The sequence below is a fragment of the Melospiza georgiana genome, chromosome 8 (assembly GCF_028018845.1).
Source record: "Melospiza georgiana isolate bMelGeo1 chromosome 8, bMelGeo1.pri, whole genome shotgun sequence".
In the NCBI taxonomy this organism is placed as follows: Eukaryota; Metazoa; Chordata; class Aves; order Passeriformes; family Passerellidae; genus Melospiza; species Melospiza georgiana.
In genome coordinates, this window is record NC_080437.1 from 30,885,935 (window position 1) to 30,911,285 (window position 25,351).

Genomic DNA, 25,351 nt, shown 5'->3' on the forward strand with positions numbered 1-25,351 from the left:
CATAATTAGGTGTACAAAATGCTGTGGTTCATGTGAAACATCTCATCCAGAAATAGGTTTTAGCTGTACTGTACATTTAATAGTGAAATGGTCAGAAAAACCAAAGGTATATTATTTATTGGTGACTATAAAGCAGACTGCAAACCGCCTTATGGGGGGAAAGAGCTTTTATAGACCATTTGTATAGTGTTACTCTTTGTGTATTTAATTTTATTGAATATTACACTCTATTTTTTATTAAATGTGTAGCATAAATCTGTATAAAATGTGAATTTTAACAATTTGGTTTTTAAAGCCACCTCATCGGCAGTATTTCATATTTTATTTGAAGTCATAGGTTACTGTCAAACTTGAGTCTTATTTAATTGGAAATTTTAAAAAGCAACCCTCAAAGAGAACCCATCCAATTTACATCCTTTTAAGTGACACCCTCGTAAGTGCATTGAGAGAAGCTGGAATTCAGAGTGTGGGCAGCACTATCACTTTTTTCCATCAACTTCAGGTCCTAATAATATATACAAAAAACTAAATAAGAGGCACAACTTCTCTGTCAGTTTAAATACTGAGTTCTCCCTGAACCACCAATGTTGAGGAAACCATGTTGTTAAACAGATGAGTGTATTGCTATTATTAGTATCTAACAAAGTTTTAATCAAGCAGTTGTGCAATGTGAAGCCCCCAAACACTCAGCACCAGGCAAACAAGTGGGTGTGAACATGCACTGTTCCTGTCCCTTAGCAGGGAATATAACAGCATGAGGATACTTTTTGTATTTCTATCTTTTGGATCTTTTAACATATTTCAACTTTATTTTAATTGCATCTTCAGTGAGTGGTTAGGAACAGCTGCAGTATTACAGTATTCACTCTTAGCATGTACTGAAAGTGAGCTGCTACCTGGAGCAGTTCAAACAACTTCTACATGCATTTACATATATATCTAAAAATCCAATGTACAGTTATTTTTTTAAATACACTTTTGGCTTCAAAAAATGGAAGAAACAGCCAGTTTGTTGCCAATCTCTCATAACATTTGGGGAAACAGCCCAATACAGGTGAAGTATTGTATTAGGCAGTCCCTGCCTGCACTTAGAAAAAACAAGACTTGGAAAGAAAGCATTTTAAAAACAATCCCCATGTCCTTCTCAGCCATGGTGTATCATTTCATTTGTAAAATGAAAATCTTGATGTGCCTTCTCTCATGTAATTGCAGATGTTTTATGTACTACAGCATAGATACTATGTTTACATATAGTTTTGTAAAGCGTATATACTATGGTCAAAAAATATGAAAAATATAGTGGATCAAACTTCAAGTATTGCTCTGTCAATAATTATGCATTCAGAACGCATCAAAATAAAGTTATCTGACAGAAGTTCATGACCTACTGTAATAAAGTGAAAAAAGGATTAAAAAAGAACAACCCCTCTCAGGATTTGCCTTATGCAGTGTGCTTTACCAGTGTGGGGAAAGCTGGCATTTCTCAGAGCTCCTTCAGAAACCAAGATTCTGTCACATGATGAATTCTCCACTAACACCAAGTAAGTAATAATTGTGCAGATCAGTGGCTATTTACATCAGGCTCAGATTTTACTGTGATTTGAACACTGAAACTTTGTTCCAAGAGATGTTATTCTACTTACTGAAGTCTTCAATGAAGTCTTTTGGTCAACATCAAATTGCTAATCTGATCAAATCTGAGACTGAAATACCAATGCAAGAATTCTGAATTATTATAGGATGTGTTCATCCTTTTGCCAGCTGATCAACCAGTGTATTTCTTAAATTCACTAATATGTGATTCAAACATAGCAACTCACATTTTTTTAAAAAGCACAAAAAGGCTTTCTTCATGGCTTTGCGTTGAATTTTTGAGCACATCAAAACTAAGGAGGAGTTTGCTTTAATGTGCAACAGGAGTTTGAGGAGGAGACCCAAGGGGAGAGAAATGGATCACATTCCTTTTCTACAGCTGGTGCCAGTTTCTGCTGGCTTGAGGGAGCAGCATCTTCCCAGGATTTGCTGAGCAGATCAAGGCAGTGGCTCCCCTTCTCTTGCTCCATTCCTGCTCCACCAGAAGAGGAAGATTAATTAAAATCCACATAGACACTCATTTTTGTAATCTCTATGCCACCTTTCCCCCCACTCCCAAATAAAAACTTAGCAGTTGTTTAGGATTTTTTCTGTCCTGGAAAAATGTGGATTTTTCCTATTTTGTATATTTTGATCTGTGTCAATTCAGGTGTGATAGATAAAGATACTTTATTCATTTACTCCCACTATTTAATCCTCCTCTGCAGCTGTAAACTTCCACAGATGCTTTGTTTCAAATTTCTCGCCCCAAATAATCCAGTTATCAGTAGTTTTATATAATGCAAAACGTGCTTCTCCCCCTGAAGATCCCTCCTTTAAGTGGTGGCTTTAGATGATAAGCTACTGCAATAGAAGTGCTTAAAAAACATTGACACAATGCAAGAAAGTTGATAATTTAGCAAAACTATTTTATTAAAGCTTATTTTCATGATAAAATAATAGCCAACAAAATCATATTAGGCAGGTCTTCTGCAAATGTGTGTAGCTGCCACCTATTCAGATATCATTAAGTCAAGATATTCTTGTTTTCTGTGGTATTCTTTATTTTCAGCTATTTACAGTCAAGCATGAAGCAAAGATTACATCAGGAATGTAGTATTACAATTTCCCCCTGGAGATTCACTGCTTATTGTAAATAATGCCAGATAGGAATTCATGTTTTCCTTCTTACCACTAAAATACAACTATTTTGCCCTTTTTCCATTCAGTATATTTAAAAATATTGCACCACATTTAATTTACCTCTTACAATCATCATCATTAGCAACACTTATGTGAGGAAAACGATTCCCAGCTTTTCTTACCCACTGTGTTACAGGAGTCAATTTGAAACCATGAATGTGTATTTTGAAATCAGTATTTGCATTGTTTTCACAGCTCCTTCATGTGCACCAGGGCTTAAATGAAGCACTTGGATATATTTGAAAACCTCTGTAGTAGTCTGTAAGAGCAAACTCTGATGGCATTGAATGCAGATCACCACCAATGGTAAGCTGCTGAGAAAATGGAGTGGGGAAGTCTTAATATGCATCTCAAGCAAGTACAGGTTAAATAACTTTCAGACAAGAAGGGAAGCTCATTTTGTGCGATTATTTGCTGAAGCTTAATTTCAGAAGTGTGTCACATGCTGTTTTAGCATGGATAGTTTTCCATACATCAACTAAGTAGTATCAACTGCCCAGAACTCACTAAAAAGTGCAAGTAGTTGCATGACTGGCAGTAACCATTTTGCTTAGAAGCACAAGCACACTGTCCCATGATGAAAACCACTGCTTCTTCATTTTGCCCATCACAAACTAAACCAAGAAGCAAATTTAAAGGAGAGGTACATTACAGGTGACCTCAAAAACTAAAGGAGTTATTTTTACCATCTCAAATGTAACTCCCACGAAGGCTTTATTTTTCTACTACCAGCAATACCAGTGATAATGATACAAGTACCTAGCACAGTACCTAAAATAAAGATGATATTTTATACAAAATTTCTATACACAGATGATGAAACAATGTCTACAGGAAATAAATAAGAATGATGGCCTTAGCCAGGTGATGCTAAGATCCACATTTTACACATAGCACAAGACCAGACAGTTCTTTTCAAAAGCAGCTGGCTGAATTTCTTCCTCATCTCTACTGGACTCACAAATTGACTCAAATAAAACATGTTATATACACTATAAGACATTTTGCTGACAAAGGTGATCCTTCTGCTCAGACTGCATCTTTTGTCTGAGAAGCTGAATGCAACTTACCATGCTATGATTACTCAAGTGTTGAGAGAACATTAGTTACTTTGTATTTTGCACCTTAAGCTTTCCAAAATGATAGTCTGCAGCAAAATATTAATTTCTTTATATTACTTACACCATGATTACATGCTTTACACAGAAGGCAATGAAACCTCCAACTCTTGTGAAGAACAACTTTCCTTTATCAGGCTATCAGATAATACAACATCACAAACATATGATTTCATTCTGGAAGGCAACAAGACTCTTACCTTGAAAATATTCCCAATTAAATTATTATGAGATACCAGTTTATACTTTGATATCTAACAATAGTCCCAAGTTCTAAGGAGGATTTTCTTTAGCATAGCATTACTATATTTCATGTTAAATACAAACTACAAAAAGTTCTTGCATTTAACAAAAACATGGAAAACAAATGATATGCAATGGTAACTTCAGTAAGTACTAATAACAGACAAAATGAAAGACTTTTTGTTTGCTTTCATGATATGTTTGGCAAAAAATACACAATTACCTAGAAGACATACAATAAAACTGTGATTAACACTTAAAAGCCTGGCCCCTTGGTGACTTCTGAGTCATCAGCTTAGGCATGCAACAAGCTTATAATGTTTTCATCATACAATGGATACTAAACATCTTGAAAACCCTGCCTGTTTCCCATTGAAAACACTACCTAAAAAAACAGAACAAAACAAAAAATACAGAGAAGGGAAGTGGGGTCAAGTAATGCATTAGGGAAACCACACACATTGATGTGAAATGGTAAGGTTACATAATTAGAAAAAAATAAAAATAAGTTATTAAAAATAAATTTCCAATATAAACCCCAAAGTGTAGTTTTAACCAGCTACTTTAACAAAATGATGGTGCTGTAGCTGGAGAAGAACCACTATTAGCAATTAACTGTGGAGAAGCAGGACACGCACATTATACCAGTGTTTTAATTTAATTTGTGTGTGTTTGGATTTAAGTGCAAAGTATTCTTTTAGTCCTTTCCTTCAAAGACTAAATATGTAAATATCAGTCTACTGATTGAGGTGGATCAACAGGTTCTTCTTCTGATATGATGTTCAATGTTGGAGCCTCTGTCAGACTGCCATCTTCGCTATCCACTTCTTCTGCTATACTGGATTCCTCAAAATCTTTAGTCAGTTTTTTGGATTGCTTCTCTAAGAGCATGTTCTCCAGGGACTCTAGATCCTCAATGCCTGCCCTGTAGTGGATCATCAGCAGCGTGAGGGCCTGCAGTCTCTCACCCGACTTGGCCAGTGCAGCAGATATCAGGGCTTTTTTCCTCACGTCGCTCGTCTCTTTTTCCTCTTTAACCAGCGAATTATTGTTTTCCAGCTCTTGGTCTATTTCATTCTGCAGCTTATCCAACATAAACTCCAACTTCTGAAAGCGCTCCTCTGTGGGCAGACTCCTGTAGAGGTCCCGGCCGATCTCCTTGACGGCGATGAAGACGCTGTCGTCGAGGCCACCCTCCTTGCGCACCAGCTTGATGCCGGCGCCCACGACGCGCTTGGAGGGGCTGCTGGGCCCGCTCAGCTCCGTGTCGCTGCTCTCGTTGTCCGACGTGTTCGGGGTGTGCTTGGGGGAAGGCTCGGCCACGTCGGGGCCCTGCTCGGCCAGCCGGGCTTTGGGCACCTGCCGGAGGTTCAGCAGCCGCGTGCTCGTGTTGATGATGTGCCTGGTCAGCCCTGTGGTTCTGGTAGCGGACTTGGCCTCTGAGTCCAGCCGAGAGGAGGAGGCTGCAGGAGCCTCCTGGCCCTCGGCTCTGCCGCTGCCCCCAGTTCGATCGAGCCGCCTTTCGGCTCCTACACAAAAGGGTGTCTCAGTTAAACATTTCTCTTGACATTTTTTATGGCAAACGTAAGCACAGAACATGCACTGCGAAGCTGCTTTAGTCCACACTTTTTTTTTGCAGTAATCGCACCAAGTTGGATTCTGAAACTGAGTATCTTGAAAGCTATGCCTATTCTCTGTGACAACTTGTCCCGAGAAATGATCCTCTTTCTGAAGGGCGTGAGCTTCTTCTTCTAAGTGAAATTCTTTCTCTTTTTCCAGAAATGCGCTTTCATCAATTTCACCTTCTTTTAAATATTTGAATTGTAAAGTTATGTCACCGTAACAAAACTTTTCATTGAAACCTTTATGGGATGTCAAACTCCTCAATGCTGTTCTGGTGACTGCTGCCTTAGGTGTAGGAGCAAGCAGCTGAAATTTTCTAACAAATTCCATCGAGGACGTAGCTAGACAATCTAAAGCAATTTCTTCAAGTTTTATGCTTGCATACCCTAAGCAGATAAAACCACCTGCTTTGAAAGGGTCTCTGCACCACAGTGCAACATTAAGGTACTTGTGGTATTTTTCTACTTCAAATAGACAGGAGGATGTTCTCGCCACCGGCCATCGGCCCTGACGGGCTTTATAAGGAATTTCTGGTGACTCCCACGTTCTTTGATCATCACTATCTTTGCTGCCACGTGCATTTTCTGTAAGTCCATCTTTTAATGTATCTTGCTTTGGTGCTGTTACTACTTTTGATACTGCCGGATCTTCTATCTGATCACTAATTTTAATTAGCTTCTCTGTAGATTTTTCTCCATTATTTGCAGGGGGAGGTGGCCTCTCTGGTTTATCAGGACATACATTTCCAGTTTCTAACACACTTTGGTTATCATTAGTAGACAAAGGAGGCTTAATTTGGGGCCTAGGTGGCACAGGAGGCTTAGTACTAGATCCTTGTGACTGTTTACCTGACGGCTGTGGTGCATCTGAAACCTCAAGAGTTTTAGGTGTTGCCACTTTAGCCCCATCTTTTTGTTGCGTTTTGGATGCTGCCTGGTAATTTCCTAAATGCAGTTTTCGATTCAGGATGGGTGATATAGTTCCAAGAGGTTTAGCAGCAGCAAGAATTACTACCGACCGTTTGGGACTCTGAGATGTTGGCAGATCTTCTTTTTGGTCAGGTGCATCACAAGCTAAGTCTTCAAACTCTGAATCAAAATCTCTGCTATCAGTATCAGCTGTTAAACTGTTCTGGTCATCTTCTGCCTGTGACAAGAAAGCTGTGTCCTCCAATTGTCCAAATCCATCCTGCAATGCTGAGCCATGCTGATTATACCCAACAGGCCTTTCATAAAAGACTAAAACTCTCTCCCCAGCTTGTCTAATCAGCTTCAACACTTGGACAGTTGATGTGATTTTAACACCTATTAAAAAAAAAGACAAACATTATTAAGTTCTAATTATGATAATAATCTAAGTGACCAAAAATAGTCAACAAACACATTGCTGCTCAGTAACAAAGGAAGTCAATTATGACAGAAGAGTTTAACTGAAATGTAACAGATGGATTCTCTCGATTTTATTCCTATAAATGTGGAGTTTGAAAAAATAATTACATAAACACTCCAGTTTGCTGCTCGTAATAATACTGTAATCTTACACAGTAATGTTGATTTGATATGGTAACAGTTTTAACCTTGCTCTTACTGTAAGTTTGGACTTTTCAGCAGTAGACATTCGACATTCAACAAAGAGCTCAGAAAAGATGGGTATCTTTAAACACAGTAATAATTATAACAGAAGCAGGCTAAAATAAAAAAGCAATATATTAATGAAATATGGGCATAATGCTACATTATCAGTGTGGCTGGAGTGGGCAGAACTTTCAGAGCCATTTGATGTATCTCCAAATTACATGCAAGTTAAAATATCTTAATGAGCATGCAAATACAGTCATGCAGAGGATCACATAAAAATGACTCCTCCTTTGTTCTAAAGCAATCATCAGCAATCTATTCAAAGGAACTGAAAACCCTTTTAAATTACTGGAGTATTGCAATGGAGATTTATTTAGGCAGTACCTAAGCAACAGAACTCATTGTAGATTTTAAACTGTGGTCTGTAAAACCTCTGTAAAAGGTTAAACTTCCTGCTAGCCCAGTCACATTAATGTTTTGGCTTGCTTTTTTGTCGTTTTGCTTTGTTGTTTGTTTGTTCTGTTTTTAATGTTGTTGCCAAATGTTTATTCAAGCTTCTTTTGCCTTTTACCTAAGAAGGAGTAAATAAATGTGCAAGGAAATAAATCAAGCAAACAAAGACCTTAAGTGACCATAAATACATTAATGTTAGCTTTTGAGTGCCAAGCACAACTGTAGCTGTTAAGAACGGGAGATTGGCTGAACTGCATGCAGGACAGGAGGACCCTCATTGTGAAAGCTGACATATCACTCACTGCCAATTGCCAGCAGTCTGTCTCCTCTCTGTAGATCAGCAGCTGCAGCAGGTGAGTTTGGAGTCACAGTTTCGATGACAACGTGCCCTGCATCCTCCTCCTTGGACTGCACAAGGCGCAGCGTGAGCCCAACGCTCTGCAGATTCCCCTTCACAAGTTCTGCCTGCAGAGAAAGAAGTGAAAAGGATCTCAGTAAAGCTGACTGCAAGGATTCAAGGCTACTACCAATAATTTAAATAAAAATTAAATTAAATTATACCATTTTATTATTAAAAACAAATTATTATTTAAAAGTGCATTAGGACATCCATTGACTTCATCTAATTGATTGTCTGCCAACTACTTTTACCCCTTTGGAGGTATTCAAAGAAAGTCCCAGTCCTAAATGAAATACTACTATTAAACACAACCTCATTATCCATTTTATTAGGAGCACTGCACCATCAACCCTATGTATCACTCTGAATGTAGCCCATTTGTGTCACAAAACCTAACACTGTGAGCAGCTTTCCAATAGTCTGTGCAAAAGAGTGTTTGCAGTGACAAAACTCTTATGTACTCATAGATTGCTTGAGTATATTTAGAACAAATCTAAATTAACAATAGCTTAAAAAGTTTCTTCAAACAGGGAAACCCTTTTCTCATACTTATCTTGCGAAATAAATAGAATTTAAATTTTAACTTAAATAACTTCAAATACCTTTTTAAAAACAAACAAATGAAAAAAAAAAGGACATCTGAGGTGCAATCCCTGTAGCTGACTTTTGCATGACACCCCTAGGTAGGGATCAATTATTTACAGACCTCAGTGGCTGAGATCTTTGGCAACTTTTTTCCTAATAAAAGCAGCCCTTAATGAATTTAACAATATCATTTTTTCCCCTAAAGCACATTCCTTTTAGACTATTCCAAATGACTGTCTACCATCATTCCATCAACAGATATTCTATTTGAAAGGAGAACTCATATGTTTCAGCTTCAAGGATAGAAATTTAATTTGTTTTTTTTGATTCCCAAGAAGAGAGAGGCCGACAGCGCAGAAGCCTCCACAGGAAATTTTGTATTTGGTTTCAATTTACTGAGTTCAGGTAGACACTCTTCTCCTCCAGCCTTCTGCATTTACTTTGTTGCTGTTCAGTTGTGGATGTTTGAACTGCCTGGAGCTGAGGCTCCTCTTTGGAGGATGTGCTCCTTTACTCAGTCCATGGCTCTCTCTCCTTGGCTGCATGGCTGTCACTCCCTTGCCATAATCTTAATAGCACTGCATCTTGGTTCTTTTTAATTGTAGTTCAGTTCCTTGCAGAAATAAAAATGCTGAACTGCTCAGCAGTTTATTGAGTTTGAAGAAGCAGACTTGTATTAACTTTCAAAGCTTTGTCACTATTTTCTGCATTTCCCACAGGCACCTACTCTTTTTTCTCCAACTTCTATTGTAAATCCCCAGTAATGTATGTAAGAATAACAAGACCAATGTAAGTTTAATTGCAGTTCCAAGACTTAAAGGTTATTCCAGAATGAAACAAGTAAATAGTTGCCTACAAAAACAGCCCTGATGGAGCTTTCCAGTTGATTTTTGTTCATTTGTTTGTTTAAATGCCATCCTCATTTACACCAAAACTACTGCTACATAATTAAATTAAAAAAAACTAAACAATAAAATACTAAGCATTAAGAAACAAAGAAGTATTAGAAATGTCTGTGGAAGAAGGCAAACTATTTTTTTTTAAAAAGAATTGCTCTTCTGCTTTAGCCCTTTATTTATATGCAATATAGCTTTAAGCTAGCACTTCACAAATGTTGCAATCTGCTGTATGGAAACAACATGAACAATTACTGCAATTTCAAACAACATTAATTGAATATTTTAACTGTCAAAAACACAAATGACACGAATTTGCTTTGGCAGCACGCAAAGCTGCAACAAAAACAACATCCAAAGATCACAATAATATAACTGCACATTCTTATCAAACAATGAGGAAACCATTATTTCTGAGCTTTGCTCGGAGTCAAAGTAATCAAATCTCAGTTTTCCTATGATGGTTCCTTTGTAAGTCTCACTCTAAGTGATTAAGCTCAAAAAAATACTTCCAAATCATTGTGTTTGAATAGAAGAGGAACTATCATAATGAAGATCAGGAAGTAAACTCGCATTTAAGGAATGCTGACAAACATGAAAATTACAAAGGGCTGAAAAACAAATTATAACCACTTTTCCCCCTAATTTCTGTTAGTGCACTGAAGTAGAAAGCTGTTTAGTGAGAGAATTCCAGGAAAGAAATGGATGCTTAGAACAGTGAAAGGAAAAAAAAAACCCCAACAAAAACCTCAAGATGGTTTCCCTTTGAACACCCTGTTATTCTGGCCATTTAATTATACTCCTTTAGGAAGTCATTTATTTTGACTGTATATAGTTTCTTCTGAAGTCTTACATTAGTTCTGTAGCTCACAGCCCAGGACTGGAGCTCTTTAGCAAGACAAGAGGTTTGAGAGCCAAGGCCCAGCCAGGATGGACACCCTGTTAGCTTTGCATGGCAGCAGAAGAGACATTGCTGTGAGTTTGTTCTCAACTCTTGTCCACGCAGTCTCTGAGCAGAGGAGTAAAACACCCACCTGCTGACGAAAGGTGGCCATCACAACCCCATCACAGGAGTTACCTCAGGCCAACCTACTCCTTCCTTTTACAGTTGGTATTTTCTCATCTCTTCAAAAAATGGCCCAAAGTGGTAAGATTTCTCCAGAAAGTCTTGTCTCAAAGAGAATGTCTGGAGAAAGAGCTGGTGTTGCAACATCTGACTGTTTAAAGAAAGGCAGCAATGATCTCTAAACTGTTGGTACTTGCAATCATGGCAAAGTGCATGATGAGCAGATATGGAGAAAGGGCATAATTAGGCAGCAAAAATGAATAAAAAAGTTACCAAAAGCTCTTTTTTAAAGTGCTTGTCAGTACAGACTCTGATGCTCTTGAGTTTCCTTTGAATCCAAGAACTCCTTTGAGCAGAACTCCACAGTAGATGATTTAACAGTGAAAATATTCTGGAGTGCAAAGACGAGAAACTCCTGAGGTGATCCCCAGCATTTCACCCTTCCCTCCTCCTCCAGGGAGAGACCACATGAAAGAAATGAGGGACAGCTGGGACCCAAGATATGTAGGTATCTCTGAACATTTGGCTCCCATGCAGGGACACAGCCTGCAGATTACAACATGTATGACTCACTGATGGCAAGGAGACTTCCCATATTCCAGCAGTATCTGATGGAAAGCTGTTTTTGGAAGGAGAGCGCCTTTGAACATAACAAGCAAAGTTCATCTCAACTTTTTTATTAACTTTGGCACAGTCACAAGCTTTCTCATGAAGTGGTTTTATTTATCAACCCAAAACAGATGAATGGTTTTCTTGATTATTCTTTCTGGCACCTGCAAGAAACACCACGCCATCTCAGGCTAAGATGAATGCAGGTGAAGACCATTTGGAGCTCTCAAACATCCCCCACCCCAACAAGTTCACTCACAAACCCAAACATCTTTGTATACCCAGCACAGCTACTTTCTGTCTCCCACTCAAATTAAGACTTGATAATAAATGTGAAGAGCCAAAGACTTATTGGAACACTGAACACAAGGAGGATGAAAATCAGCTAAATGACACAGAGGTTGGAAGAAAATTGCTAATAATGAAAGGACATTTATTATCAAGAAACCTTGCTGCAAGGGAGAAAAACTAACAGCTGCACCCAGGAGAAAGGGAAATTTTAACCAATTAGCTATATCATATTAAAGCAAGTTTATTTTAATTTGCTCTAATTAATAGCTTCGTTTTACTAGTTCCTGCAAACCTTAGTAGTTATTTAAATAAGGAGCAAGACAAAGCAGACATTAGTACTTCACTGTCAGTGACAAGCATACATTCAATGTATTTTATATTGAAATAGTTAGAGCTAAATTGTATCACAGAGCTTAGAAAATGTATCTTAAAAAAAAAAAAAAGGCAAGCAATCCCCAGACTATTTATGAAATACTTGTTGAGATTAAGATGCAACAAAACAGGAATGACTGTCCTAGATAGAGAAAAAAAGGTAGTAATTTCCTTACTGTTTTATTATTTAAAATATCCCCAAATCCAACAATAAAATGAGAGACCACAAGATGCCAATTAACTTGAGAATTAATAGAACAATTTGATGTAGAGCTGTGAACACTTGGCTTTTACAGCACAAAGTCCACAAGCATCAATTCCACAGCACAGTTTCACTGCCACTTTCAGTTCAATACTGGATGGGTGCTCTGGAAACACAATGAAGGAGAAAATCCCCTTGAGTCTCACAGCCTTTCCTTGCCTCAGCCCTGCTGTTCTGAAAGCCCAGCAGTTGAATGTCAGTGAAAAGAAATTTTTCCAAACCTTTTCAAATATACCAGTACTGAACTCCACAGAGATTAATCAGAGGTTTACAGCTTGCTGGTATTGTTTAAATGGTCAAATCTTTACATGAATGTCAAAACATGATGTAGTTTTAATCTGCAAATGCTTCATGAAATTATCAGTCTGGAATAATTTACAAATACAATGGGATGATAAACATCCCTTTTACAGGCAACAGGCAAATGTGATGCCATCTCATTTACTATTTATTCCAGAACTATGTATGAAGTTAGATTATTATTTGATTCAGAGGTTAGAATGCCAACAGTAATACTGTAGTCTCATAAGTAGAATCTAGTTAACTTTAGATACAGCACTTCCATTCAGAATTTCTCAGACAAGACATAATAAATAATGTCCATTAATAAATACAGAGATTACAACATCTAGGAAAGCGTGTATGACAATTTCTTACCAGCATTGCAACACTGTTCAGCTAAACTTTAAAAATTATTAGGTGCATAGAAAAATAGAAAATGACAAAATTAAGCCCTGGCAGGATAACTGGAGCAGCAGACCTTTGCTTTTAAACTTAACTGCTTATTTTCAGGAATTAAAAAATAAATAGTTGTTTTTGTAAGCTTAATTGTACACTGTAAAATAATGTGCAATAGTCTAGATTTGCTTAACTATTTGTAAGCATTAACATCATAAACCTTTACTAGAATTTAGTAAGCATTCTTTTGAATAATTGCTAAAAAAGCTTGATCACCCAATCACAAATAAGAAATCTTTTTTTACTGACTTTACATCAACTAGAAGAATACTGTTTTTCCAAATTGTTCGTATTCCCCATTAGGTGTGTGTAACACTCCATGTAGCAGAAATTGAACCCATGTCAGTGCTGTACTGTGGATAAAAATATTTCTTTTTGGTCAAACCATCGGCGTTGTTAAAGGTGATATCTTAGGTATTCTTGCAAGGTATAGTCCAATGCCTTCTGAGGAAAACGTGAGAATGTCTGTAAAGTATTACATTCTCCCAGACAACCCTGCACGCCGACAGGAGAGGAAGGAATATTTCATGTCAAACCCCCCAAAACATTAAAGTAAAAACTGGGAAGCAGTTTCTTCTCTTCAGAAGATTCAGTTCTTTGTATTATTGAAAAAACGTTTTTGGCAAACATCCTTAAAACTTTGACTTTAATATTATTGCTTTTTTCAAGCCTATTACTGAATACAGTTATTATGTACGACCTGCACAGCAAAGAGGCTGAGAGATTATTTACAGGGGAGAGGAGGCACTGAAAGAAAATGCGTATCGCCAAACTCGCGATTTGCTCCTTAGAAACCCTGGACGCAAAGGAAATAAAATAATTTTCTTGTAATGTTCTGAGAGGATTTCAATCTATGGTTTAGAACAGGAGTAGGTGTTTTTCTTCTCCTTGTGTCACAGCCCTGAAGCCTAAAAGGAGAGCTTGTGGCAGTGTGGCACAAGTCTTTTCCAGCCCTCCTGTCCACAGGCACGGTAACATCAGAAATGTTCCGATGTAAACCTGGACTAAGGAATCCACGATGACAGAAACACTTTCATTTCCCAGGCACTGAGAAAGCTCCCAGTTACAGAAAGAGAAATGCTTTCTGAGCATTCAAGAGCTACCCCTGTTCTTGGGATGTTTAAATAGCTCAGTATCAATAAAGTATCCCTTAATTCTCAGTTCTGCACTGTACTCACTGTTGTGTCTTACACGTGCACAGGTGCAATGATGCACACATGTGGATGTGCCTCCATCTCCAGATTTAACCTGGGAATTTCCTTTAGTGGCTTCAGAAATGTTGAAACACACTGACAGAAGGTTTAAATATAATAAAAAGCTGTAGTAATACTTACTGAATAACTACACCATACAGTACAACAGTGAAAGGAAGGAAATAATCCCTGCAATCAAATTAAATCTATATAGAAAATTCACTTAAGTTCTTTTCCTCCCCACTAGAAAGAGGCATTAATTACAAATCACTCATTAGAAGAAGACTGATGGTAATGTAATGTAAAAGATAATACACTGGCTACTTAAAACATCAGTATACACTATAGCTAGAAGCAATATGTCCTTCTAGAAACCAAAATATACTAGAAAACACATTTACAAACTTGGAAATTAATTTACTGATTTGTGAAATAATTTTTTTTCAAATAATTAACAAAAGACTTCTTGAATAAAAATCTGCTTCAATTTTTTTCCATAAATCCTACATCTAAAATTGCTACTGTTCCACAATTTGTATCAAGACTTCTAGAACAGTAACTAACATACTCTTCCTTGCTAAGTGATCCTTCCTCCATGCCAAAGATATACACATCTTTAGTATCATTCAAGTGGAAATTTAAATGTATTTTTCTACCATTCTCAGATTTACATTGATTCAGTTAATTTTAATAAACAATTTGATTTGTTCTCTCCATTTTTTTAATATTTTGACAAAACATATCAGACAAATACGTTGAATGAATACGCATTTCTTCTAGATATACAGAATGGTAGGTGAAAGGGGGGTGAAATAACTAAATTTATTAGTACACTTAAACATTTAAATATATATATATATATGTGTGTGTGTGTGTGTGTGTGTGAGAGAGAATAGAACTACAAAAAAGAAATCAAAAGGAAACTATCTGCTGCTTATAAGAAAATTCCTGTTGAACAATCCCAATTATAGTTTTTGCACAATTTCTTTTACAGTCATAGCTGAGCAACTACTATAAAGATATTCTTATGCCGATTTTGCCTGAAAGAAGTAATTTGATAACACTATTAAAAACGTAACATGCAAAACCAAAATAAGTTTGAAAAAGCTACTAAAATGGACTTTTACCACAAGGAGATATCACCAAACAAAAATAAAATTTCAACCATATTTTTGTAATTTCTCTTTCTGTTCTGTGCCTCTTATTTGATAGCTAAACCATTCCTTACTTGTACCCAACATTCACTGGAGTGTTTGTAGTGGGTTTCTGGACCAAGCTGACCAAATTTTAGACATATTCAAATTTTAGACAGTTTTAATTAATTGGGTTTTTGCTTAACCTGGTGTTCTGCTTTCCTCCACTGCAGCTCTGACTGTGTGTTGAAACCCCATGAGTGAGGAGAGTTTTTCTGTACTCACAGCTGTCCTGAGCAGACTTCCACTTGCTTAACCCCCTAAAAAAGTTCACTTTTCACACTGCTCACCTTTCTCTCCAAAACCTCTGAACAACACACTTTGTCCTGAAAACAATTTTCATCAGTGAAACAAAGGAATCGGCCAACACTCAAAATCATCTTGAGATTAATTATTCACAATCAATTTGTCTAGTACAAATATCAGAAAATATCCAGTGCAATATCAGAAAATAAGTTCTTCAGCTTCTTTCCTTTGATTCAACACTGCCCATTTTTTAATTTCTGCATTTTGGCCATATATTTGCATTCCATACCCCATCAGCTGGAGCAGCTTTATAGGACTGGTTACACCTTGGTGTCTCCTTGAGTGTTACTGAATGAACAGGCACCAATGTTTTGTGGAATATTAGGAAAACCAAGTTTTTGATGACTATAAAACAGCGAAAAAAGGAAGTGGGATGTTCTACCTTTTGCTATTAATCTTTGCAGCCTTGTGAACTGTCTGTGCACGGGCAGATACAATGATCTCAGATGAACACTGCATTTTTCTATTTGGTTTGTTTTACTTTTAGGAAGAAGTGTACTTATGGACAAAGGTCCATATTTTCTTACTAGTCATCCTAAATAGCAAAGCAGTGGGACTCATTTAACTTCTAAAACCCAAAAAATATAAGTTTAAAAGTATGATGATAATTTCATTCTGAAACGAGTTACATATTGGGCCAAGATCATATTTAAAATAGCAATTCATTAACACCACAATATGGCAAATGTTATGCACATGTCTAACTTCACCATCATAAACTACTTGTCTGAAAAGAAATGTGACAATTCATCGTAGGAAAATGAAACATCTGCATGTCTGCCTGATGAGCACTGAAAACTTTAAACATCAGCAAAATCCAGAACAGGCTTGTTACTGAACAGAACAAGGAGCTGTACCTTATTTTCCCAAATACTTCTGACACATTGCAGGTACTCTTTGGCTAAGCTACTCCTAAAAAATTGCACCTTCCAATTGCATGGTGAGGCAGGTTACACGACATGTAAAAAGCAAACTGTTTGGCAATTACCATGAATTGCTGGGGCATTCTTACAGCAATTACAGGACTTGAATGGAGGAGATAAAGACAAGGCAGCAGAAAACCTGCATTTAACTTTGAAGTGTCAAAAGCAGGTAAAATAAAGGCCTTCAGTCTTAGGTGGAGCTCTTCTTTGCAGAGCAATTTAGCACAAACACCAACATAGCTCGTCTTTAAGTGCTCTTACTCACTGACATCCTTTTAGTCTTTATTAAATTCAACTTTGATGATTTCCTTTGGCTCTGAAGAAATGACAAAGATCAACTTTTGTTTCTCTAATGTTATACAGCCATATAAGCCTTTGATAGGAAAAAGGCTTCCTCCAATATTGGTTAACCAGTACTTGGTCATCATATAAATATTTTGTGCAAAACTCAGGTAGTCTAATAAGAAATACTGAAATAATGTTACTAAGTTCATTAATAATACCATGTGTGACATCAAAACAATAAAAACTTTACCAATCACTGCATTGCAAATTACAGATAAAGGAGACTGATGAGAACCTGTGAGATGGAAGCAAAAAAACTGAAAACATTCAAGTCTATGCATTAAAAGTAAACCCTCTAAAATAGTAATTATTTATATGTATCTTGGAAGTATCTAATTAATGGTGATATGACAGCTACTATTAATCTTCCTGCAATAAACTCAAAATATTGGACTATGAGGTGAAGTTCTTTATAATGGAACTAACAGACACAGTGAAGAGTTTTCTCCACACAGAGAAACTGCTGGGCAATTTTCACTATCAGACCCAGCAGCATTAAATATCTGAATACTGACATGGATATTGCCATCAGAACTAAAAATATGAAATGTTATTATCCACTGTGATTACAGTAATATGCATTACAGATGCTAGTCTCCATGGAAATAAGATACACAATATAATTTATATGCACTAAAAAGTAGTAACTCTTTGATTTCAATAATGGGCTTAAAAGTCACATTTTAAAAGCTTAGAAGTTACTTTCTGTCAGAAGTTTTCTGACAGAAAAGCTACACTCTCACCAACAAAGCATTAAGATTGCAGGTAATACAAATTACACTCTCACCAATAACACAGCCAAAGGAATAGGGACCTCACGTGCACCTTGAAGCTCCATAATCATACAATTTGAAATATCATAGAACTTAAAAGAATAGTTTGTTTTTTCAGCAGAAACACTATTTTCTTGGCAAGTGGTACATTTCTCATCAACTTTAATGGCTAGATGGCTATTAAAGCAAAGCCCAAGCCTGAATAATACCCTGTGTGACCCACAGAGTGTTCAGACTCCCACATTCCCACCGAACGAGCTAAGCCCAAAGGAACTGAAGCAGATGTAGTGAAATGATTCGTGATCTTAACAGCTCTTCAGAGATTAAATAGAAGACCCATCTGTATCAAAATGAAGTTCCTGCTGCATACAAGCCCTAGCCCCACCCTTTGCCCAGAAAATCCAGACCAACACTTTTCTGAAATTCTGTGTTACCATGGCCAGAAGAAATGAGGATTTATATTTAACTTATTCCGAATAATTGCTGCAAGAAGGCCAAGGTTTTGTATATATTAATTTTTTCTGTACCTAGAAAGGCAGCCAAGCCACACTGAGTTGTTTTCAATTAAATTCTGGACAAAACACTGCAGTATAAACACACAAATATACAACCAGTAAAGGTTTCCACGACCATACATCTATTTCTGGTTATTTTGTTGAACACATCACATCAAATCAATTTATTTATGGTTATAGGGCACACGTCCCTGGCAGGCAGTGAAACAGCAGCTCAATGTCACATCTAATTAGCAGCACCAAGACAACAGCACACCTAGAAACTAGATTTTCATTCTGTTACCGACGATCACCACTTATAAAAATTGTCACAACTATCAAGCTGAAAATATCTTTACATCAACGCAAATACTGACAATTCACTTTGAAAAAAAAAAATCAATAGCCAGCTCTATTGCCTCTGCACTTGAAAAATAATCCAGATTATTTTTTAATACACATAAAGATCAGTTCCCAATACACTCAAAGAATGCCTTAGAAACAGAATGTTAGCTGTAAATTGGAACGCACATACCCGCCAGCTTTGCAACCGAGCTTCTAAAAACGCTTCACGAAAATCCAAACATCTGAACTTTTCACAGAAGGGATCTTTGTCTGCAATGCTCTCCACACAACCAACATGACCATAAGGGCCTAATAAAAAGTAGGATTTCCTTTCCCTATAGTCAGCTAGATGAATGACAAGAAAACAATTTGTGCAACTACGTCTTCTCCAGAAACCAAATTTAGACCTCTCTAACACTAAAGCGTAAAAGAGATAAAAAGAAATATTCTTCCAGGAACAGCTTATTAAGAGTAAACCCAAAAAAAGTTACAAGAGAAGCAGAACACTACCCAGAGTGGAAGTAAAAGTTCATTCCTTTTGACCTTTTTTTTTTCAGTATTTTCTGGCTCAGGGAAATAATAGATACCATTTCCTCATCTCCCTTTTGTAAGGTAAGTGAAAGAATGAATAGGAAATTATGTCAAGCTTAAAAACTTCTTTTACTTCAGCACTCACTATAACTTCATACACTCTGGTTTTATGCTCTATTATTTTTAAATTAGCAACATATTTTATTGATAGTTGGTGAAATATATATGAAAAATACCCACAGGATTTCATAAAGCAACATCTTTCTACTTCCCTTTTCCCCTTCTCTCTTCTGTCACCAGAAACCCAGCTTGCTTGGGACTGTGACCAATTACCTCTTCCACAGAATTCAGAACTGACTCATTAAATTGAAAATTGAACAAAGGATTAGTCAATACCATACAAGGCTTGAGAAATAAATCTAAGTTTAAAAAAAGCTCATATTGAAGAAGATAGGAATAATTCAGCTTACTTAATAACTTCAATGACCCTTATAATAAAAAAAAAGAAAATTGCATCCAAGAAGTTGATGAAAACTTGTGAAGTTATTTGAATACTTGGTTCAGACCATGGTACTATACTTGTTTGATCACCACAGTAAGGGCATCGTTCATAAACGGCACATTCAACACTAAGTATTCCAAAGTCTGAGGTTTCTCTTTTCAAGTGGTACTTGTAAAAATATTTCATTTAAAACCTACAGGCTTAAGACATTACGACTCCATAGAAAAAACCAATGTGCAATGTGATGAATGATGAAATACTTCACAGTAAAAAAGAAAAGGAAATCCTACAAAATTCCCAATAGCAAAGCTTCAGGATACAAAATTACAAATTTAATCATCAGCTCGCTCTCAATGTTATACAGCCACTTTACTCCCACTAGAGCTCAAAATTTTTTATAACCTCTATGACATTCTAAAAAAAACTACCAGAAAAATTATATTCAATCAGGGTTTGGGGAGGAAAAAAAAGAATAAAAAGATTGGGTGAGGTAGAGATGGGAAGGGAAAGGAGATTGGAGATGGAAAAAAAATCCAACAGATCTGGACAGGGAATTAAGTTGCAGTTTGTAAATCCATGGCTGCACTATGACAGCAATACACTTCTACTTTTCCCATTCCCATGACCTCCGATTAATAAAACTTAATTAACTCACATTAACTACAAGAAACCAATGGATTAAACTTAAAATTGATAATTTTCAATTATTTGTGTACAGTGTTACATTTCAGTAGAGACATCCATGCATACATTACAATATATTAAGAAGGGAATTGCCTTTTTCTAATGAAAAAGGGGAAAAAAAGACAACTTGGGAGCAAAGAAAGCGAAACTATCAATGCTTTATTTTTACTTAAGAGTAAAAAAATTATTTTCTTTCTACCCAAAGAAAATCATAATGAATAAACACATGCATTCATCATGCACAACCTGCTCTTCTCCATGAACTCCTGAAGCCCAAAAATCCAGCCTGTGACTTTCATACCATTTGATCAAGAACATTACAAAGTAATTCAGCCTCAGGTAAATCTATCCTGTTAAGTCAGACAAACATCAAAATTAACTGTAATTTAGATGCTTTCAGCAGAAACATCATTGATTCTTTGTCATGTTCATACAAGGACACATTTCTAAGTTGAAAAAGTATTTTGCATAGAAAGCAGACCAAAGTTAAAAATGGTATGCAAGGATCACAATCTCAATATTATGATAACATCAACTAGTGAGCTGTTAATAATTATTGAAATTATCGAATTAATAATTTTTGAAAGAGCTATGGTTTTATTACACAGGGAGTGAAGTGCCTGCTACCATGGAGAATATCTGGGTTTTTTGCAGGCTCTCTTCCATAGCAGCTGTCAGAGCTGTGGGCACAGGGGCAAACCCAGCCCTGACAGGGACAAGTGGCAATGGTGGCAGCATCAGCCATGCCCAAGGTGAGTGGAGAGGGACAGGGTGGTCCCACAGCAGCACCCTGGATGCCCATGGCAGCAGGACCATGGCAGCCAGGCTGCCCTGCTGGGGAGGTGCCAATGAGTGGGGGGACCTGAGAGCCAACCCACCCCACAGAAACACTGAGCTTTCCACCTGGGCTTGCTGCAGCTCTCTGCAAAGCACTCACCCAGTTTCATAACCCAACATCTTTTTATTTCGCTTTCCTTCTCTCCTCCACCACCACAAACCCAGCTGGCTTGGGACTGCGGCCAATCACCTTCCCCAAAGAATTCACAACTCACTCATTTAATTGAAAATTGAACAAAGAATTTGTCAACACCATACAATGCATGAGAAATAAATACAATTTAAAAAAACTCATACAAGTAGCAAAGCTCTGAGGACACAGGGCCAACAACACTAACAAGGACTAGAGCCAAGCTAGGCCACCTTCTTGGTTTAAGTCTCTGCCTGGGTAAACAACTTTTTTCCAACACAAGTTCCAGCTCTATTTTACAAATAACTGTGCCTTCTTAAAAATAAAATAAAAATTCTACAGGTATACAGACACTCAGAAATATCAAAAAAGGAGACATAGCTAAATTAATACAAAGATGAGACTTTTCCAATGAGCAATGAGGCACTTTAAAATGGATATCAAAGTTATGCCTGTAGATTTCAGTGACACTCAGTTGACTTACCAACCTTAAAGCAGCGTGGCTAAAATATGATTTTTGAAATTCTCAAATAACAAAAAAATTAGACTACTAACAATAAACAATTTTAAAAAATCTATACACTAGATAGATTCTAGTGTATAGATTCCCTAGATTTCCTTGCCAACATTCACATTACAGAGTACTCAAGACAAATGGGAGCAATACTCAAAAAATAGAACTAAAGGTATGCTGGGGAAGAGGTGAAGTGATAGAAACTCAAAAAAAGCTTGTCTGCATCTACAGTGCACATTTTCATATCAGTCACACTCACTCTCTTACAGAAGGTGTCGCTTTAAAGCATTTCTGACCAACTGATAGTTACTGGCTGCCTGCTCATTCAGCACTCTCAACTGCTATTCCTTCCTTAAGAAATGCTATGTAGAAATGCATGATACATACAGATTCATAAAGAGATGACTGTACACTTCAAGTTCATGACTTATTTGCAAAATTTTAACTTTTCAGTAATGACAAATTAACCACTGCTCTGCTATTCTGGGTTTATGCTGCTGTCTTAAGTGAAATTCCACTTTAAAAAAATTTCAATCTGTTCCATTGATAGTAGAAATTTATACTCTTGCAGTTTGCATTTGTTAATACAGAACACTTGAAACTTACCTAGTAAATCTGTAGAACTGCTAGACACCAATCATCAGGAGAGCACATTGCAAGAAAAAAATAATCTAGCTTTCATAAGGAAGAAGAATCTCTTTCAGAAGCTGGTTGGTAAAGTTACTTCCCAGTAAAATGCAAAAATAAAAAATAAGAAAGAGTGCCAAAGTTCAATATCAAAGATTTATTTCTGATATGAACAGAAGAGAAGAAAGAGAAAGGAATTTGCTTGTACCTCTCCCATTCTACCACTGCTTTGCTGAAAAGGAGTCCCAGGACAAAAATCTGTCAAGACCCACACAGCATCTTTGCCTACATTGTTCTTCCTGCAGCCACAGCAGCATTCCTTGAGTCTTTTCTATTGCAGATTTAAAACATCTACCTCAGCATTTGAAGAGTTATACACCAGGTTGAGGATTTGGCAAAATCAAAAAAGAACCCTTTGCTCCACTAAATTATTTCTGAATGTGCAGAAAAGTGTGTGCTGTGTCCAGGACACATTTCCAGTGTCTTTATAAGTTACTACTTCCATCTGTTAAAACAAATTCAGAAACAAAACTAATCTCTGCAGAAGTAATTTTTTTTCTTCTTAGTGAGAATCAGGTTCTTAATTTTCTGGAAAATCTCTTTTATTTTCATTGCAATTACTAGATATGAGGGAATATTGCTTTAATGACCTCTCATAAAATCTGCTCCTCCTAGCAGCTAATTTTAAGCTCGGGAATTAATTACAACTCTTGGTTACCTCAATCATATGCAACCAAGACTTTTGGTTCCTCATCCACTTCTACACATCAGTTGGCAAGAATCTGAATGCCTCTGCTCACAACAGCAGCCAAGAGTTTGCTCTGAGTTATTACAAACATTTTTAGAATACTCCCTATTTCACATTCTCTTCCAATAGCGAAAGCTTCAACAACTCCAGCGGAAATAAAAATGTTTATCGAGATTGGCAAAAAAATTGTTTAAAAGAATGAATTATTTTCTCAAATATTGTTTTGCAAGGAGTAAAAATCCATCATAGATGTTCCCATGTTTTGGCTAAACATCCATTGTAGCCAGAATGAAGACATTTAATATTACTTTCTCTCTCCAGCAGGTCTGTACCTCAGATGTAATCTTGATGCGATTTAATTAAGAGTTTTTAGGCTAAAACTGCCTCCAGCCTGGACTGTCTACTATGCAAAGAAAGTTTATTCCATCTGAAGTCATCCCTACAGATATATTCTTAGGCTAGTCTGAAGACTAAATTAGTATTTTTTGAATTATTTTTATTTAACTAGTTGGAACGAGATAGCTCTGCTGCCCTCCCCTCCCTGTGTAACAGCATAGTCTGTCATGTACTATTTACCAAAAGTGAAAATAGAATTTCAAGAAAAAAGACTCTTTTATCAATGAGCAGGAAGAAGGTCTGAGCCAGCTTGGCACTGACCTTGTTGGAGCTGGGACCAGATTACTTCCAGAGGTCCTTTCCATTCTAAATTACTGACTCCACTCAAACAGATACCTTGTCCAGATACCATTTTTCATCTTCTTTTGGACTATGTATAATTATAAAGAAATGCTTGGAATCAAGCCAATTTTTCTGCTGAGTGTTTCTGGTGATACAACCACATAATTCCCGGGAGTTTCTCAAACCTGTAAATAACATACATTTATCAGGCACTTTAAAGATTCCACACTAGCTAAATATTGCAAATTTCTTTCATTTATTTTTATGTACATGTCCATAGAGAGAAGTTGATCTAGAGCCTACACACAAGTCTTGAATCCAGAAATAGACTAACTGTCATATTGGTGTGGTTCATAGTCCCCAAGAACAGAGTGTACAGCTCAAACAGAACTGGACTCCACATTTCACAGAAATACCATGGGACTGAACAGCAGTTTGTGACTTAAGCAAGTTACTTGTTGTACACTTAACCAGTCCAATGAAATGTGTAAATGTGCATCTGATTGAAACCAGTGGAATTCACTGCTTTGAAGGGGGGAGATTTACAATGGAGATGAGCCACATGTTTGCTTGCACTAGAAGTTCTGGACACTGTAATCCTATGCTCCCTTCACATGTAGCTTACATTATTATGTAAAGTGATTGTTTTTAGTTCACAAGCTGCTGTACAGGCTATTCCTGATCTATTCCCACAGATGTGTGATTTACCTACTGTGGAACCTAGAAACTGATTTTTGCAATTGCTCTCTAAACATCAACTTTGTTATTTCTTGACTCTGCTGAAGAACTTCGGGTGAGTCAATTCCAGTTTCTCAAGGGTTGCTTATTGTATTTACAAGTATCAACATTTTTTTTTAATGCATGGTCAACTTGTTATGCATGAGACTTCCATATCAATTCAAATGAAGTAGAGCAACTGATGTTTTCCATTGTACATATATATATGAGCATGTACTTATATGCACAACTTATACTTAAAAAGTGCATGTGCATATTTATAGTATACATGCTTTTAGATGGGTTTTATAATTAAAAAAAACCCAACAAACAAAACACACAAAAGTATTTCTGCATATCTGCCTCAATTTTCTAAGGAATTAAGCTTCTTTCTTTCCTTCAGCCAAGGAAAATCTAAAGCTTCGATTAATATCAAATGGATCTGAGGGTGCACAGACATGATATTTGTTCCAAACTAAGCATCTAAAAATGGAAAGAGATGACAGAAGTATAGATTTGAATATACTGACTTTTGGTTAAAGTATCAGTGAAGACACTCATAGTTCCTAAATTCTGTTTATCTCACCCAAAGTCTGACAGATACAGCCTTTTACCAGATTGCATTAAGGGAAATGCTCAATTTTCTAATGATTATTTACTCCTGATCACTCCTGATCTGCAGGTGGCCCTTGCAGAGCCTCACTCTGCTCCCTCTAACCTTAATACACCAGGTGACCTTTTAGTCATTTCATTTGTGTGACGGGAATTGGCAATTCCAGGTTTGATCCTCAAGGCTTTTCCAG

At 36.8% G+C, this 25,351-nt stretch overlaps 1 protein-coding gene across 1 annotated transcript in view; it reads right to left on the reverse strand.

The window, feature by feature from the left end:
* Nucleotides 1-2,484: 2,484 nt before the first annotated feature.
* Nucleotides 2,485-25,351, reverse strand: part of PDZD8 (PDZ domain containing 8) — a 52,714-nt gene continuing 29,847 nt past the window's right edge. Inside the window, exons 4-5 of the mRNA XM_058029190.1 lie at nt 8,092-8,254; nt 2,485-7,063 (exon numbers count right to left, since the gene is read on the reverse strand). Of these exons, the coding sequence (XP_057885173.1) occupies nt 4,869-7,063; nt 8,092-8,254 (2,358 nt within the window). The 3' untranslated portion in view covers nt 2,485-4,868. The remainder of the gene's footprint in view (nt 7,064-8,091; nt 8,255-25,351) is intronic.